General features: G+C 37.2%; 2 protein-coding genes across 2 annotated transcripts in view; one reads left to right on the plus strand and one right to left on the minus strand.

Moving 5' to 3' along the window:
- LOC145684644 (uncharacterized) overlaps nt 1-12499 on the minus strand; it is a 31659-nt gene extending 19160 nt beyond the window's left edge. The window contains exon 1 of the mRNA XM_081757040.1: nt 12473-12499. The gene's annotated coding sequence lies outside the window, so the exon portion shown is untranslated. The remainder of the gene's footprint in view (nt 1-12472) is intronic.
- The window catches only part of LOC145684646 (protein DVR-1-like), a 317851-nt gene that overhangs the window by 246713 nt on the left and 54045 nt on the right, over nt 1-17093 (plus strand). Inside the window, exon 2 of the mRNA XM_081757041.1 lies at nt 15376-15513. Coding sequence (XP_081613167.1) covers nt 15384-15513 — 130 coding nt within the window. The 5' untranslated portion in view covers nt 15376-15383. The remainder of the gene's footprint in view (nt 1-15375; nt 15514-17093) is intronic.

Raw genomic sequence — 17093 nt, forward strand, 5'->3', positions numbered from 1 at the left:
GCGAAACCAAAACAGAAGAGGATGTGGATGAAAGAGTAGTTCAAGAAACGGTCTAAGTTTAATCATCAAAATTTACTTAGGTAATATCCGAACTTGAGATAAGTTCGACTGTGGACTATAAAAATTATTTACGAATGGATTCAACTACATGTGGTGAAATACTGGAAAATTGATTGTATTCCTCACTGACTATCTATCCGCCTTCTAATCTATTTTCTTCATTTTAGCCACCAATTCCTCATACGCCGCATTTTTCAGATTCCTGTTTTTATAATCTTCACTCTTTACCTTCCACAGTTCAGGTAAATTTCGATAAAGTTCAATAAATTCTCTCCAGAATTGTTGATTCCTATTCATTGACGCTATAACGCAAGAAATAAGCGTCTGTACACTAGGCCTCTTACTCGGAAATAAAGCTCGTGTTTGCACAAACATGCCCATACACGGTCCACGTGTTTGCGCAAACATCATGTTTGTGTAAACAATTTTTGAACGAGTTCGATGTGGAAAAAGTTTGCACAAATGTTTGAGCAAACAGTTCATACAGCACCATACACGGTCAAATTGTTTGCACAAACAGCCTTGTTTGCACAAACCGTGGACCGTGTATGGGTCCTATAGGTAGGAGACCTTATGTAGAAACGATTATTTCTCGCGCTGTGGCGTTAATGAATAGGATTCAAGAATTCTGGCAAGAATTTATTGAACTTTATCGAAATTTACCTGAACTGTGGAAGGTAAAGAGTGAAGATTATAAAAACAGGAATCTGAAAAATGCGGCCTCACACGTTTCTATAATAATTTGTCCAAGCGTCTGAGATGCAATGGCTGTTTCAAATTTAAGTCCTCGTACGTGTTTCCGCACGCAAGATAATGCAAAGTGTCAAAGAACCTCTGCTCGCGAGATACTGCATCTTTCATATTTGTATCCTGTTCTCGAATAAGAGGAATACCCATTTCCAATATTTCACCAAATATAGTTGAATCCATTCGTAAATAAGACCACAGTCGAACTTATCTCAAGCTCGGCAACAACCATGTAGCCAAGGGGGGTTTAGGGGGGTCAGGATCCCTCCTTTGAGTCCAGAAATGAAAAAAAAAGGGAAGATTAAACAAAATGAAATGAGAAAAAAAAAAGGATCAGCGTTAAAAATAAACTACAGGAAGCTTTTGGTTACTCTTTCTCATGAGGAAATTTGTATTACTTGCAATACATGGTGGCGAGGTGAGCGAGATATCCTGGAAGAGACAGGGAATTTGCAATTTCTATAAAAGTTACGGAATTGTCAGAATTTCTGCTACTAGTCAGGGAGATTTCAAGCTTCCGAAAGCATAGTGCCGTTGTGTAATTGCGTGGACATTTTTTTTTAAATCATAATTTTTCATCGCATCCTTACAGTATCAAACATGTTATTTCAAAAACAATTTTCTACTGCTCTTTTGACATGTTATTTGGAACAGACAGTAGTTGACGGAATAATAAAAACAAAAATTTATGTGGAAAGAAAGTTCTGTTAACATTTGATTCAACAGAGAAAGGAACGCAAATATAGTTGAGTTGAGTTTAGTTTATCGTCCCTTTCAGCAGCAAGGCTATATGAGACGTGGACCTACTGATTAACGTGGAATCCGAACCACATGAGCTCCCGCCGGGAAACGAAGGAACGCAAATATTGTAAAATACTTTACAAGACATTATTGAGTATGTACTGTTTATAATAGTGAATATGTACTTCTTATAATAGTTGAGGTCATAATGAAAGGAAAATTGTTATATTTGAATAAACTGAGGAAGGACGTAAATATTGTAAAATCTTCAATACGTTTTATTATTATTATTATTATTATTATTTTACTCGAGATTTCTTCATAGTTTGTTATTAAATACTTGACAACATATCCTCATTTTATTGTCCTAACAAACCGATATATGTTGATAGTAAAGTACTTTAGATTGATCGGGCTCCTGGGCCTTCAAGTCACGCCCCCGTTACGAAATCCTTGCTAAACAAACCAATATATGTTCCAGTAAAAAAGTTTAGAATAATCGACCACCGTATTTCATATCATGGCCCTCCCCCATTACGAAATCCTGGCTACGTGCCTGTCGGCAATTAAATTTTGATGACTAAACTAGACCGTTTCTTGAACCACTCTCTCATCCACAACCTGTTCTTCCTTTTTGGTTTCGCGGGTTTTTCCCCTTCCATGCACAAGCCATTATTATAGCTAAACAAACTGCTTCAGTGGACATATTTACGCGATCAAACTCAAAATTGAACTGAAGTTTGTACAAACAGTAGAATCGTGTATGGCAGAGAGTTTGCGCAAACACAGTGTTTGCACAAACTTAATGTTTGTACAAACCATGGATCGTCTATGGGTCCCTTTAGTTTTGTGCCATAGTAGTTATGCCCATGGGTGGGGGATGAATGTAGATCGGATTACATTACACTAGAACAGGGGTGTAGCCAGCAGGTTTATCTAGGAGGGGCAGCTACAATATACAAAGGTTAAAAAATTTGAGGCCTGAAAAAACGGAAAATTTTAGTTTCCGGCCGAAAAAATCTATATTTTTTAGCTTTTGTCTTTTTTTCTCCATAAATATTATGTACCAGGTAGTTTTTTATTATGCTTAACCAAGAACTACTACCCCGGAAAAAACATAAATTTGTGTATAACTATTTCAATTTAAGCCCTTGTACACAGAATCTATCTACATAAGACTAAGATTTACTGACAAAAATATTTATTTATTATTCGTGATTAAAAAACACCATATTTTTTTTTATTAACAGCTATATCTCACTTCCTGTTTTACACCAAGTAGCAAAAAAAAAAAAAAAAAAAACTGCAAAACAGAATAAAAGCGTTTTTCATCAAATTTTCTATCCAACAAAAAGTATGTTTTTTAAAACACTAGTTATAGCATATAAAAATATAAAGTACTTATAAAGCAGTTTAGTACCATTGTTTTATGGCAGTATTTATAGTACCTTGTTAAAACGTTTGTCTTCAAACTGTCAATAAGTCAAATAAATTGTGTAATCTGCTGTCAAAAAAAGTATTTTTCAAAGTCCATATGTTTATTATGCAGTTTATGTTGACACAAATCTAAAGAAGAATTACACACTCGAAAAATTATAAATGGTATGCAATAATATAGTTCCATTATCTAAACCTTTTCCTTTAAATTTGGATATAATTGAAGCACAAGTTTTTTTTTTTTTTTTCATTTGGGTTAAAGAAGCTGCAACTTCCGTAAATTATTAATTATATGTACACTTTGTTATTTTTTAATAACTGAAGCGAAGTAATCTTAGGATAATGTTTTAGAAGTCGGTCATTTGTTGGATCCAGGGAATCATTTGGGGAACACGGATCTCTTCTTTTATAGTTTTGATTTGATTTTAATTTAGCGTCCCGTTCAGCAGCGAGGCTATATGAGACGTGGACCTACTGATTAACGTGGAATCCGAACCACATGAGCTCCCGCCGGGAATCGAACCCGGGTCTCCCACGCCAAAGACGCGTACCCTAACCGCTTAGCCACGAGAGGGCTCTCTTCTTTTATATTCTTTCCACCTCCACTTTCGCGGGTTGTGTAATCGCCGAAGAACCCAGACCAGAAATATCTGCAGAAGATAATCACTATTGGATTAGGCACGATTTCTTATAACTTAGTACAGGTACAAGGCACTGACTCAAATTTGTATCGGTAACAGGTATCAGGTAATAGATAGCCAAAGTACTACCCAAGATAGGTACTGTACATGTACTGACTAATCAAAGTACCTAAGGTATTATTCTAGGTACAAGATTTTAACCAATTATCTCCATATCTGGAATAAAAGTAATAACAGAATTCGTCAAATTTTAAATATTTAATAATAATTCGGGGTACAGAATATACTGATTTATTTTACTTGTGTAAGTAATAGTTCCATATATACAGTACATAATAGTGTTATTATTAATTTGGTTTCCTTGAAGTACAAATGACAGAAAATTCAAAAAAAAAAGGAGGGGGGAGGAAAGAAAAGGAAAGGTATGCTTAGCTACCAAAAAAATAACAGATTGCAGAAAACTCCAGAATGACGTCAAATTTCACCCTTCTGGAATGTCAAGTTTACAAAACTGAAATGTCAAACGGAGTGACAATCCTTTCAACGTGTCACTAAACGGGTGTCAATGTGACTAAACAAAAGTTCGAAAGAACTTTTTGTGTGTGAGAGAGGAATAACCTCCCAAAATTTGCCGTATAGATCTTGTAACACTCTGTGTATTATTACTAATTTAGCTTACGTCAAGTACAAATGCAATAGAAATGCGAGTTCCAAGAGGCAAAATATATTACACTAAACAACAAAAACATTTGAATCATTAGGTGAAAAAGGAAAAAAAAAACATACGTTTTTAAAATTCGTAGGAAACGTTCACTATGCAATACAATATTAATAAGTTTAAAGTGTTCCTATCTTTCCTCACATTTCGTTTTGTAAGCTCCATAATACTTTAAAAAACTTAATAAAGCTATATGTACATGTACAGGGTGTTCCAAAACGTATGCGACAAACTTCGGGAGGTTATTCCGGACACAATACATAATTTTGAAACAAACATTTGTAAATAGAAAAGATATGACTTCGACAGTAATTTAGGAAGCCGCACTCTCTACATTGAGTAGTTTTAAAATTATATTCCCTTGAAATTCAATTTCCTGCGCATTCGGCATCTTGCAGCTCCGAAACTAGTTGCACTAATGTTCAAAAAGTCTTTCTTTCGTGTCCGGAATAATCTTCCGAAAATTGTCGCATAGGTCTTGTAACACGTATTATTACAAATTATAACTTCCTAAGAACAAATCACTTAGAAAGGAGACAATTCTAACAAACCGCAAAATATGCTATTCTACTACAATAATAAAAACACCTGAATTAGTACGTGAACAATGAAATAAACACATACACGGGAATACACACACACAATATATATATACTCTTGAAATTCATATACAGGAAACTTTCATTATGCAATACAATATTAATACATTTCAAGTGTTCCTATCTTTCTCCACATTTCGTTTCATAAATCTACAGTATATTTACATGTACAGGGTGTTACAATCAGTGGCGGCTTTAGCGGGTAGGCCAGGTAGGCACGGACCCACCCAAAAATTTTGAAAAATATATAAACGCAAGAAGTTACAATAAAGAGTTTAATATATTTTCCATTATTTATATTAATGGTAGATAATTATTTAACAAATAGTATCAACCACTACTGCAAAAGTAATTTCCTACTGTCATTAATCAATCAAATGTGTACAGACGTGTTCAAATTATTAGACTCACGCCCGTAAAATGCAAAGCTGATGTTGCAGCCCTAATTTAGGAGTTCTAAAACATGTGAGTTAAGGGTTAAACCACCAATAGAGGATCCTTCATTTGTTTACTGTACAGTTGAAGTGATGATATCACCGTTGAACAGCAGATGACATTAGTGGAGGAGAAAGTTCTGAAAGTGGTGTTTCAGTTGTATACAGCGCAGAGACCTGCACGAACCGAATTTTTCGGCCCGGGCCCGATAAATTTTAAAAGTTTTATTTTTGTAACATTTTTCACGGGCACACTTCTTCAGCGTTTGCCTTTATTCTAATTATTGTTTAACGAAAGTCAATAACTATTAAAGAAATGCAATAATCGGCCCCAGCCCGGCCCGGCCCAAAGAAATAACAGAGTCCGAGCCCGGCCCGTGCAGGTCTCTAATACAGCGATTGTGGTTTCTATCAACAAGTTACAGTCTGAAGTGTTGTGGTTGCAGTCGTAAGCAGTCACAACATTCAAAGCGTTCAACAGTTCGAATGGGTCAGTTTAAAGTGATCGTGACGTGTTTTGTGTATTAAAATTTTAGTCTGTGAAGTCCTGTAATCGCTGCATAATGTGAAAACCAGAGATCTTTCTCCACATAAAGTGGAAGTTATCAAAACGCTTCTGGCGGAAGGAAGATATACACAACGACAAATTGCTAGTAGAGTTGGTGTAGGGCAAAAATCTTTGAGTAGAATCTCTGTTGCAATGAGCAAAAAGCAAATGTATAAGCAAAAATCTTTCTTATTTTGGCCTTGCTTCTGCGCTCATGTAGATACATCCCTACTTTCTTCCTTGGCTTCATGCTGGGGACTTCAGTAAACTATTGAAATGCACACGTCAAAAAATATTACACCTGTCACACAATACACACAATAATGCTGCTTTTCCTTGCCAGCAGACGTCGCATGCGGATCTTCCCTCGCGAACTACTTTATTGTATCCCTCCGAATTCTACTGTGGGTGGGGCTTAGGCCCTGTCGAACTTTAAGCACAAGATGTCGCTACAGTGCAGAGAAACTTTACGCTGTTACAAGGGTTTCGTTTTCCACGTACAGTATCGATATATCAAAACTGACTTTACAAGTTATAGTGCGAGTGTCAAGTGCAAAGATCAATGCACAATTCCTTCAAAACGGATTTTTATTAGCATGTGGGGTTCTGGAGATAATTGCATGTGAAAATGACGTTTATTCCCCATTTTTATACCAAATTTACTCATTAAGGATGAAAATTTTTAAATTTTTGTTCTGAAGGATTTGTGCCGACATGTTTTGTGAAGAATATAAAAAAGACTCCATGGTTCTATCTTTAGTCGTAACTGAGAAAAATGTTCAAAACGGAAGGTCTATTCTGCGCGTTTTTGTGGAGGTATGAAGTCCTCTTAACCACCCATAATTATGCCCCTTACACTAAGGGAGACAGACGATTTCAAGGCAAGTGAACGATGAAATAATTGATGGAATGAGATGGTTGAAGGAAACGGGAGTACCCCGAGAAAAGCCACGAACACGATGTTGTCCACCACAAACTTGCTTGGTCGGGAATCGAACCAGGAATTCCATGCACCGGAAGTAAGCGCTCTACCACTAAGTTACAGATCCACATTCTTATTTATTTATTTATTTCGACTTACTTTATACGCCGAGGTAAGGCTGTAAGAAGCCTTGTCTAATACCGAAACATAATACAAAAACTAATTACAATTCTGAGATAATTTGAGTCTAATTTAAAGTTTTAGATGCGGTTCCCTCAATCTTAGGTAAACAAGAATACACTAGTTTGAATGATTCTTTGGCTCTCTCCAATAATGGGAATCGGAATGGCATCTGATATGTACCATTTTTTTTTTTTCAATCAGTAATAATACAGTGTGTCCGGAGGAAAATACACCAATAAGAAATTTGCATAACTCAAGAACCAATAGTGATAGAATCATTCTATTTTATTTTTCTGAAGGAGGAAATAATATAATTTCATGCAGAGACAATGGAACGCAGCATAATTTGACCGAATCTAGCATAATTTCGATCAGGTTTTGGAATAATTCCGAGCTGTGAGTCTGACAACGCTGCAGTACAGTAGCTCAGAAGCTTCATACGTTTGGCGACAAAGGAAAGAAGCTAAACAGAAATATAAAGTTATTCAGGTGTCTGACACGAAAGTAAAGTTTACGTCGGAAATTAGTTCTCGCAACATAGGTGAGAAAAAGTTCCATAAACATGCAGGTAAATTCAATTAATGTTAATGTTCAGACAGAACTATCTAAATTGCCGCGGTTTGATATTAAAGCGGAAAACTACTAAAAGTGATACAAAAGCTAACGATTTTTCTTTTGCCCGTTTTTCGTAACTGAAAAGCTATAATGAAATGTAACTTATCACAGTAATAGATAATGTTATTCTACACCCGAAAATACGAATCGGAAGAATTTTCAGTTTTGCCATTCATAGAAATTACAGGTGATCAGAATATGAATTACCCAAAAATCTAGGTTAAGGCAGCGACTAGAAAAATGAATTCAACGGTAATTGATGACCTATCATATTGTCTTGGCTCCTTGTTAACTACTCCTTACATAATATTTGCATTTATTTAGTAATAAACAGAAAAATGTAATTTTAATACTTTGTGCAATGAAATTGAGGAAAATATAGTCAAAGGCGATACAGAAACAGCTTATAGATAGGTTAGAAAATAGTTTATTGAGAAAAAGAAATGCACAGACATTATCATAGACAAGGACGGGACAACGCTAATAGAAGAAGAGCAGATAACAAGAAGATGGAAGGAATACATTGAAGAGATCTACAAAGGAGACAGATTGAACGAAGAAGAGATAAAGAAGGAAGAAGATGTTGATGAAAATGAGTTAGGGCCACCAATTTTACAATGATTTGGAGAAAATGCAACATAGTAAAGTCCCAGGAATAGACCAAATACCAACGGAAGTGATTAACAATCTCGCAATAACAACAAAGAATAAACCATTAGTCTTATTAATGAAAAGTATATACATCACAGGCAAGATACCAAGAGACTCCGAGAAAAGCACATTGTTCTCTATCCCGAAAAGATATGTCGCACGGAAATGTGAAGAACACAGAACGTTAAATTTACTTTCCCATGCATCAAAAATACTGTGCAAAATTATCGCACAACGAATGGAAGAGAAAATTGAAGAACAGCTATTGGAGGACCAGGTTGGATTCAGGAGAAAAGGGGGAACAGGGGAAGCAATAACTGACTGTGAGTCTACGGTTGATTATGGAACAGCATATCAGAATAAACAAACCAATTGTGATAGCATTTGTAGATATAGAAAAAGCTTTTGTAATATCATGTTCAGAGTATTGAAGAATCTGAAGGTGGATTACAGAGATCTGAAGGTGGAAGAATAATATACCAACTTTACAGAAACCAGACAGCTGATATAGGAAGAGATCAAAAGGAAGCAAAAATAAGGAAAGGAGTAAGGCAAGGATGTGGACTTTTACCTCTCCTGTTCAACGTCCATATAGAAGAGGCTATGAAAGAATTCTTTGATAAAAATGAGAAAGACGTAAAGGTAAACGGCTAGGTTTTCAGCTCAATGAGGTTTGCTGATAACCTAGTACTGATAGCAGAGAACGAAAAGGACGTGCAACAAGCACTTTCAAACCTGAACGCCCAACTGGAAAACATGCAAAATGAAGATAAATAAGAAGGAAACGAAAGTGATAAAGTGCACAAGAGCAGGATAGGAAAGGTAAACATATGGCTAAGAGGAAGAGAAAATCGAAGACGCTAAGACTCTCCCCTATTTAGGAAGTCTTAATATTTTCGGACGGAAGATATGACAAATACAGACAAGAATAGCGCAGGCTTAATAAGCATTCAATAGGAAAAGCAAATTGCTAACATAAGAAATGCGTCATTGGACGTTCGTAAACAGTTTATTAAGACACTGGTATGGAGCGTGACGCTTTACGAATCAGAGACGTGACATTGAGAAAAGCTGAAATATCCAAGCTGGAAGCATTTGAAAAGTGTAGTTGGCGTAGAATGCTGCGCATATCAAGGATCGAAAAGAAAAGGAATAAAGACATACTAAAGGAAGCTAATGAAGGATGACAGATCATGAAGATAATATAAAAAAGAGGAAATAGCATGCTTGGACATCTTATTCAGCACTCTGATTGGATCACCGTGTTGATAGAAGGAAAAGCTGAAGGAAAACCAGGAAGAGGAAGACCAAGAATTGAATATCTAGTTACAAAGAAGAGACCTTATCAAAGTATAAAACAGTTCTCTCAATGAAGACGAAAGGTTTAAAATTTCCATGTTGCCCACCAACGTACGGTTGGGGAGAGGAAGTAAATTATTGCTTAAGAAATACGAAAATTAGCAATTTTTATCTGCCATCTAGGTCATATTTTCTGTAAAGGATCTTCCCTTTATGTAGTCTGGAGCATGGAAGACCCTGATTCAATTCCAGTGGTAGCTTATACGGTTTGAATTTCACGTTAAACGTGAATTTCACTTTGAGTTTCACGTTTACCTTCACATCTTACATAGTCTCGGTGCTGTAAAGAAATGTTAATCTCCAGAGCAACCAATGAATAGTAACAATACAAATTACCGTTATATCGCGGAGTATTAATTGGCATACGTATAATGAAGCCAGAATTACTCGTATCGTGTTTCCAACTTTTCCCTTCAACTCGTAAAATTCCAGTTTTGCATATACCTTTCCTTGAACCACAGAGGGGAGAAACTGGCCACCCTAAGAGCGGATTTTCATACAAGCTTTCGTTATGTGCGTTGCTTGCGATTTCTATGCGTAGCCAACAGAAAGATGTGTTACACGTAGAACCGTACTTAAACGACTTTCTCAATTGGCTATTCAGACATATTGCAAGCAAAGAATGCAACGGACACTTGCATGAAAATCCGCCTTAACTCTGCTCCGACTTAGTGATTCCAGTTGTGTTAGCGTATTTACTAAAAGAAATTTTTAGGAAAAACATTAAGATATTCCCGGTTACAACTGTAATAAAATCCGTGTTACAATATGTCTGGTTGGGAACAAAATATTCTGAAGTGAACTGTTGTAATTTCAATCAGTTGAATCCCCCTCTGTAAATCAAAACTAAACAACACCTCATTTTGCATTCGCTGTATAATTGTCAATTTCAATACCATGCAATACCTTGCTCCTACCTGACTTCGTAGAAAAACGAATGGGGAAATAAGTTTCATAAGATCTGTTACCAGTACATGTAGAACAACTATTACTTGAGCTTCTGACATCAATATCATATTGTCGAACACATTCTAAACGTTGTTCGTATAAGGGGCAGCGGTGGCTTAGTGGTAGAGCGTTCACTTCTAGTGCATGGTGTCCTTGGTTCGATCCCAGCTCACGCCAAGTGAGCTTTATGGTGGACAAACACCGTATGCGTGGGTTTTCTCTAGGTTCTTCCGTTTCCTCCCACTTTATTCATTCCACCATTCAATTCGTTTCTCATCATCACCGTCTCCTTTAGCCTAGCCGTCATAAGCGTCGGACGTAAAACTGAAATATTTCATTTCATTTCATTTCATTTCATTGTCTATATAAGATAGAAATAAAGTTTCTATCTTTCCTTTTCACTTGATTCTTCCCAGACCCAAAGATGCTTTGCAATAATTATTTTAGATACCACATAATTTCGGAACAAATATATTTGAATAATGTTCGTACTGGCTCCTCTATATTTTTGCAAAACATTTTAGGTTCGACGTTCTCTAGCAGTGAAATAGCTTATTTCTGATCATATGTTTACTGGGCCTTTTGCTTCTTTCTTGGAGGGGGGAGCCCTCAATAGGTATAGTTAATATGTGACAAAACTCCCATATACCTATCAATTAGCTAATTAACTCTATGGCCTATGGAAACCGGAGAGGTTCAATGTCGAGTTCATAAAAGTTATCCTTAGCGAACAGAATCGAATTGCAAGTTTGTAGTCTTCCTCAATTGTATGTTTGCGATTGGATTTCCAATTAAACCTTCGAGAACTTTTCCTACTTTCTGCCATTCTAGCAAGCATTGTTAGAGTCTACATGACCTGCTCACCTGAGCCTAATAGACTCTAACAATGCTTGCTAAACGGTATAAACTATGCAGTTCATCGTTATGAAGTTTCCTCCATTCCCCATTTTCGTTTCTCTTGGGTTCAAATATTCGTCTCAGGATTATCACTTACGTATATTATGTATGTGGTATTGAATCAAAATTTGTTGCGTAGATTGTAAATTCCGAACTACGAACTACGCTATGCATAGATATTGGAATTCTTATGGAATTCATCCAACAGTCTGTCGACAAACATCAGAGCAAAAGTACTAAGCGACAAGTGTTTTTCGTTTCACACTGTGGAAATATGGTAGACTTCCAAACTATCCAAATTCAATATTCAAACTTGAAATAGTACACCTATAACCACTGACGTCGTTAGCTTTTAAATAGTGAGTGGAACATGCTATATTTCACATCCGCCATCTATTTTTTAACTAGGGTTTGATTTGGTTTAATTTGCTATAAAATTACATAGTACTCCCGCTTTTGGCTCACCGAGTTCCGGGTTCGGTTCTCGGTGGGAGATCATCGAAACTTGAACTTAGTAAGTGGTTTTTAAATTGTAGGTCCACGTCTTATATGCCCTTGGTGCTGAAAGGAGTATTAAACTCTAATACAACCAACTATGAAATGAAAAAAAAATAAATCTTTGAGTTTAACCTCCCACGATTATGCCCTTTTGGCTAAGGGAGACAGACGATTAACACAAGCGAATTATGACGGAATAATTGGCGGAATGGGAATGTGGGAGAAAACAGGAGTACCCCGAGAAAACCCATGGACACGATCTTGTCCTCCGCAAACTTATTTGGCCGAGGATTGAACCAGAGACCCTATACATAAGAGATAATCGCTCTACCACTAAGCCACCGTGCCCTCCACAAACTAACTAAGGTATAGTACATAAAGGACCTCAGAAAACATTGGTATTGTTCCGAACTCATTAATTTGACACTTTAATTTCCTAACTACTAATGAATAATTCAACAAATAAGATACGTACCTGCCTGTAAGACCGATTGTTTCATTCTCATCTCAGGAAGGAAGTGTGAGTGAAACAGCGAGTATTTAAGGGAGCCAGAAGTGTCTTATCTTTTGCGTGTTGGAAACAGGAAAAGCAAAAAGTCTTCTTCGAGTAAGAAATTGTTTCCAGCTTTGTTAATGCCGAATGAAAGTGTTTCTGGCTTTTACCAACACTTTCACTGATAATAGACATTGTTTTCATCACTTTTAAAGCAAAGACTTCAGAGACGAAGAAGTTTACTTTCGAATGTCCATTTATACAATCGTCTTCTAGTTTTGTAAGCAACCATGTCCTGCGCAAAACTTGTATAAACAGACAGTGACAGAAGAACGTCTTTTGGTGATTAGGGGGACAGGAGTAGTCTGGCTCCATAAAAAAAGCGGTAATACAGGTATTAGAAGGGTGCCATACCAATTATTTGGAGGAGTATTATGTAATCTTATTGTTGTGTGTTGTCATAGATATCTCATATTATGACTAAAACCATACATGATTTTAATTATAATATAAGACTTAACTTTGAAAAAAAAACTTCAAATAGAAGTGATGTTTGATTACAAAATATAACCGCGGCGGCTCGACAATATAGCTGTTATTTCAGGCTAACCAACCAGTGGCGGCCCGACAATATAGCTTTAACTTCAGGCTAGCCAACCCGTGAGAGCCTGACAATATAGCTGTTACCTTAGGGCTAGCCAATCCGTGACGGCCCGACAATATAGCTGTAAGTTTAGGGCTAGTCAACCCGTGACGTCCTGACAATACAGCTGTAACTTCAGGCTAGCCAACCCGTGATGACTTGACAATATAACTGTAACTTCAAACTAGCCAACCCGTGACGGTCGAAACTATAGCTGTAACTTCAAGGTAGGCAACCCGTGACGACCCGACAATATAGCTATAACTTCAGGCTAGTTAACTCGTGATGGTCCGACAATATAGCCCTTATTTCAGAATAATGAACCCGTGACGGCCCGACAATATATCGTGACTTCAGGATAGCAACCCGTGACGGTCCGACAACATAGATGTAAATTCAGGGCTAGCCAACCCGTGACGGCCCGATAATATAGCTGTAGCTTCAGGCTAGCTAACCTTGCATACAGGAGCTTTGATAAGTTATTACTGACAAAGATTAACAAGATGTGTCTTTTTATGTCTGTATGTGCTATTCTAGAAAAATAATTTAAATATTTCCGAGAAATTTATTCATTTTATTTTCGTTACTAAATATATTTTTTGGTGGTGGAGGAAGAGGTGCATTTTGGATAAGGCGAATCGGTCATTTGTGCTGTTGACTTACAGGCAAGTTTACCCCGGGAGGTTGGCAACCCATCTAAACCATGGTCAGAGATACGTCATTCTTAATGCTGTGGTAACCTGCGATTTTAGCTCAAGATAGTTAAAGCATCTCTCATTCACTCTCTTTCATATTGGATATTATTTCTTAAATTTGACTCTACTGTCCAGATTCGCTGCCACCGGTAATGTCGAATTGAGCTGCTATGGTGTACCTGGTAGTAAATTCAAATGATTAATATCACACGTGCTGTAAACAATTAACAAGTAACAGTGCCACGTGTACACCACGTGAGGGAGTTTGGTTATATGGTCGTGATATTTTCTTAATTAATATTGAAACCAGAAATAGTAGATTTCTACCAGAGACTAGACGAATGGAGAGATTGGAATGAAGATGGGGATGTATTCTTGGATTGCTTAATTGAGTACTAAGAAACAGCTTGTTGCTATCTAGGTATAGAGATGAACGGAACTGAGTTTTGAAGGGATGCTGGTTTGACTATAAAATTTAGTTTTTCTTTTTATTATTATAATTAATTTGTGATATTATTCCAACTTAAGCCATTTTTGAATTCGGAAAATCACCTAGGCCTCCTTATTTGTTGAAGTGGCGCCAGAGGTTCTGAAAAAAGAATTTCAGAATAAGTGAGGATGGCTTGAATTTCGACTGTACCGACGGTATTGACAAACATTCTTGTTGTAGTAATTCATAACTGGTTCAGTCGGAACAAAGCAGTCGTTGTTGAAAGATTGTAGTCGTGTTGTGCTGTTAACCAAGCCAAACTTGGTTAAAAGTTGTAATTTTAACCACTTGGCATAACAGCCCTTTCTTGTGGTCCTTAGCCGCTTTGGTGTTGCCACGAGACGAAATATTTATCCAACCACGTTTACGAGACGAGACGACACACAAGATAGACCTATTCGAGACGACACACACTTTGCATGAGACAAGGCGAGATACCCTGAAGTCTCGTCTCATCTCGCGGTAATACTACATAGGCCCAACTTTAAAGCCCTCTCCGTTGACCTAGTGGCTAGCACGTGTGTCTCTGGTGTACGTGGTCCCGGGTTCGATTTCCGGTGGGAGAACCTTTGAAAATGTCTTTGATGTTTGTGAGTTCGTGCTCGTGTCGTTATTGGTTACTGGAAAAACTAGTAAAATATAGGGAAAAAATTAGTGATAATTAGATACACAAGTTATTGAAGAGCGTTCGGTAAATAAGTTTACTTTAGAAAAATAAGTAGTAAAGTGCTTACTTGTGGTGTGTGGGGTCTCTGGTTCGATCCCCGGCCACGTAATTTTATGGTGGACAACATCATGTCCGTGAATTTTCTCATTGTACTCCCATTTTCTCTCATTTTCTCATTCCACGAATTCGTTCATTGTCATTCACTTGCGTTAATCATTTCCCTTAGCCTACAGGGAGTAACCGTGAGACGTTAAACTAAAAGATTTCATTTCATTTTAATTTCAATTCATGGTGAAATATCTGGTCGCCAAATAAATATTTTTTGAGAGTATGGAATAACTCAGTTTTGAGTTATATTATATTGAAATACAGTGTTTTATTTCTTTTCAGGCCTTGGTATGACAATGTTTGGTTTCTACTGCTTTTACTGTTTGGTGGCGTATTTGTTTGGTGTGTCTTCAGGCGGTCGTTTACGTCCATCAGTTGATTCTCCTCCTTCACCTACCCTTGTCAACGACAGAGCCAGAGGTAAGCTCTTCAAATCTTATTGCTAAGATAATAAAATTTATTTTTTTTAAAAAAAAAAAAAAAGTATTCAAGATACAACGATTCAAGTAATTTTACACTCTAAATAATTATGCAACTTCAATCAGTATTCGGAAGAAAACCTGCTAGCGTCTATAGCAGCCATTTCCAACTGGATTCTCTGTTTCGGCAAAGTTTAATGCTTCTATTCCGACTAAACCGCGCGAAAAGAACAAGGAGCAAAGAAGTAACCTGGTGTTGTTAGAGGCAATAGTGACAGGCGAGCAAGAATATCGACTGTGCCGTCAATGATTTTAAATGTAACACTACTCATATATCTATGATTCTTCGTAGACTGCTGTCCCTTGCTTATTCCATTATTCAGCCCATCCCCTTCTTTGTTCTATCTGTTTCTCTCTCTCATTTCTCCGATTCTGAAAGCGTGCTCTTTTGTCATACATCGGACAATTGGAAATGCCTGACCTATGTAATAAATGTATCATTCCAGCATTCATTTGCTGACATTCAAGGAAAGAACTTTGTCGATATTACCATTTCTGAATGTCCACTCAGTTAAAATATACCAATCAAACTATAATTGTACTAAAACTTCAAATTACATAGTTTTTAACAATGCTACTTTAATGTCAAAAGAAACTTTGAAGTATATAGTAAAAAATCTTATGAATCTTTGTACTTTATATTTGGTCTAGGAATTAATTCGTGCGGGTGGACAAGAGATGGCGCAACGAACGGAGCGTCCCACAGTTCCGTGTATCCACACATGTGTTGCAAACCCCTGTCATCGCGTATCGTTCGTAGTATAGGGCAGTGGATTAAAGCGTCAACAACACCAGTTTGTAGTTAAGTGAACATGACGCAATTTGTGCCTGATAAAGTGTTTTTGCGGGGTGTCCTGCTGCATTACTTTAACATGCAGAAAAGTGCGACTGAAAGTCATCGTATTTTGGTGGAAGTGTATGGTGACCATGCTCTAGCTGAGCGAACCGTGTCAGAAGTGGTTTGCACGGTTTAGAAGTGGTGATTTCGGCTTGGCAGACCAAGAGCGAGCTGGACAGCCAAAAAAATTTCAAGACGAAGAATTGACAGCATTGCTCGAGCAGGATTCGTGTCAAACGCAGGAACAACTTGCAGCAGCATTAGGCGTTGATCAAACAACAGTCTCCAAACGCTTGAAAGCCATGGGAATGATTCAAAAGATGTCACATTGGGTTCCACATGAATTGAAAGACAGAGACGTTGAAAGACGAAAAACCATTTGCGAATTGCTGCTTCAACGACAGAGCAGAAAGGGGTTTCTGCATCGAATTATTACGGGTGATGAGAAGTGAATCCATTACGAGAACCCTAAACGAAAAAAGGCCTGGGTGAAACCAGGTGAACCAGGTCCATCACAACCAAAACGAGATATTCACTGTGCAAAGGTTATGCTGTGCATATGGTGGGATATGAAAGGTGTGGTGTACTATGAGCTGCTGCAACCGGGTGAAACTATGAATGGAGAACGTTATCGACGACAATTAATGCGTTTGAAGCAAGCTCTGGCCAGAACACGACCAGAA

Source organism: Thermobia domestica, chromosome 5, assembly GCF_964235325.1.
Source record: "Thermobia domestica chromosome 5, izTheDome1.hap1.1, whole genome shotgun sequence".
In the NCBI taxonomy this organism is placed as follows: domain Eukaryota; kingdom Metazoa; phylum Arthropoda; class Insecta; order Zygentoma; family Lepismatidae; genus Thermobia; species Thermobia domestica.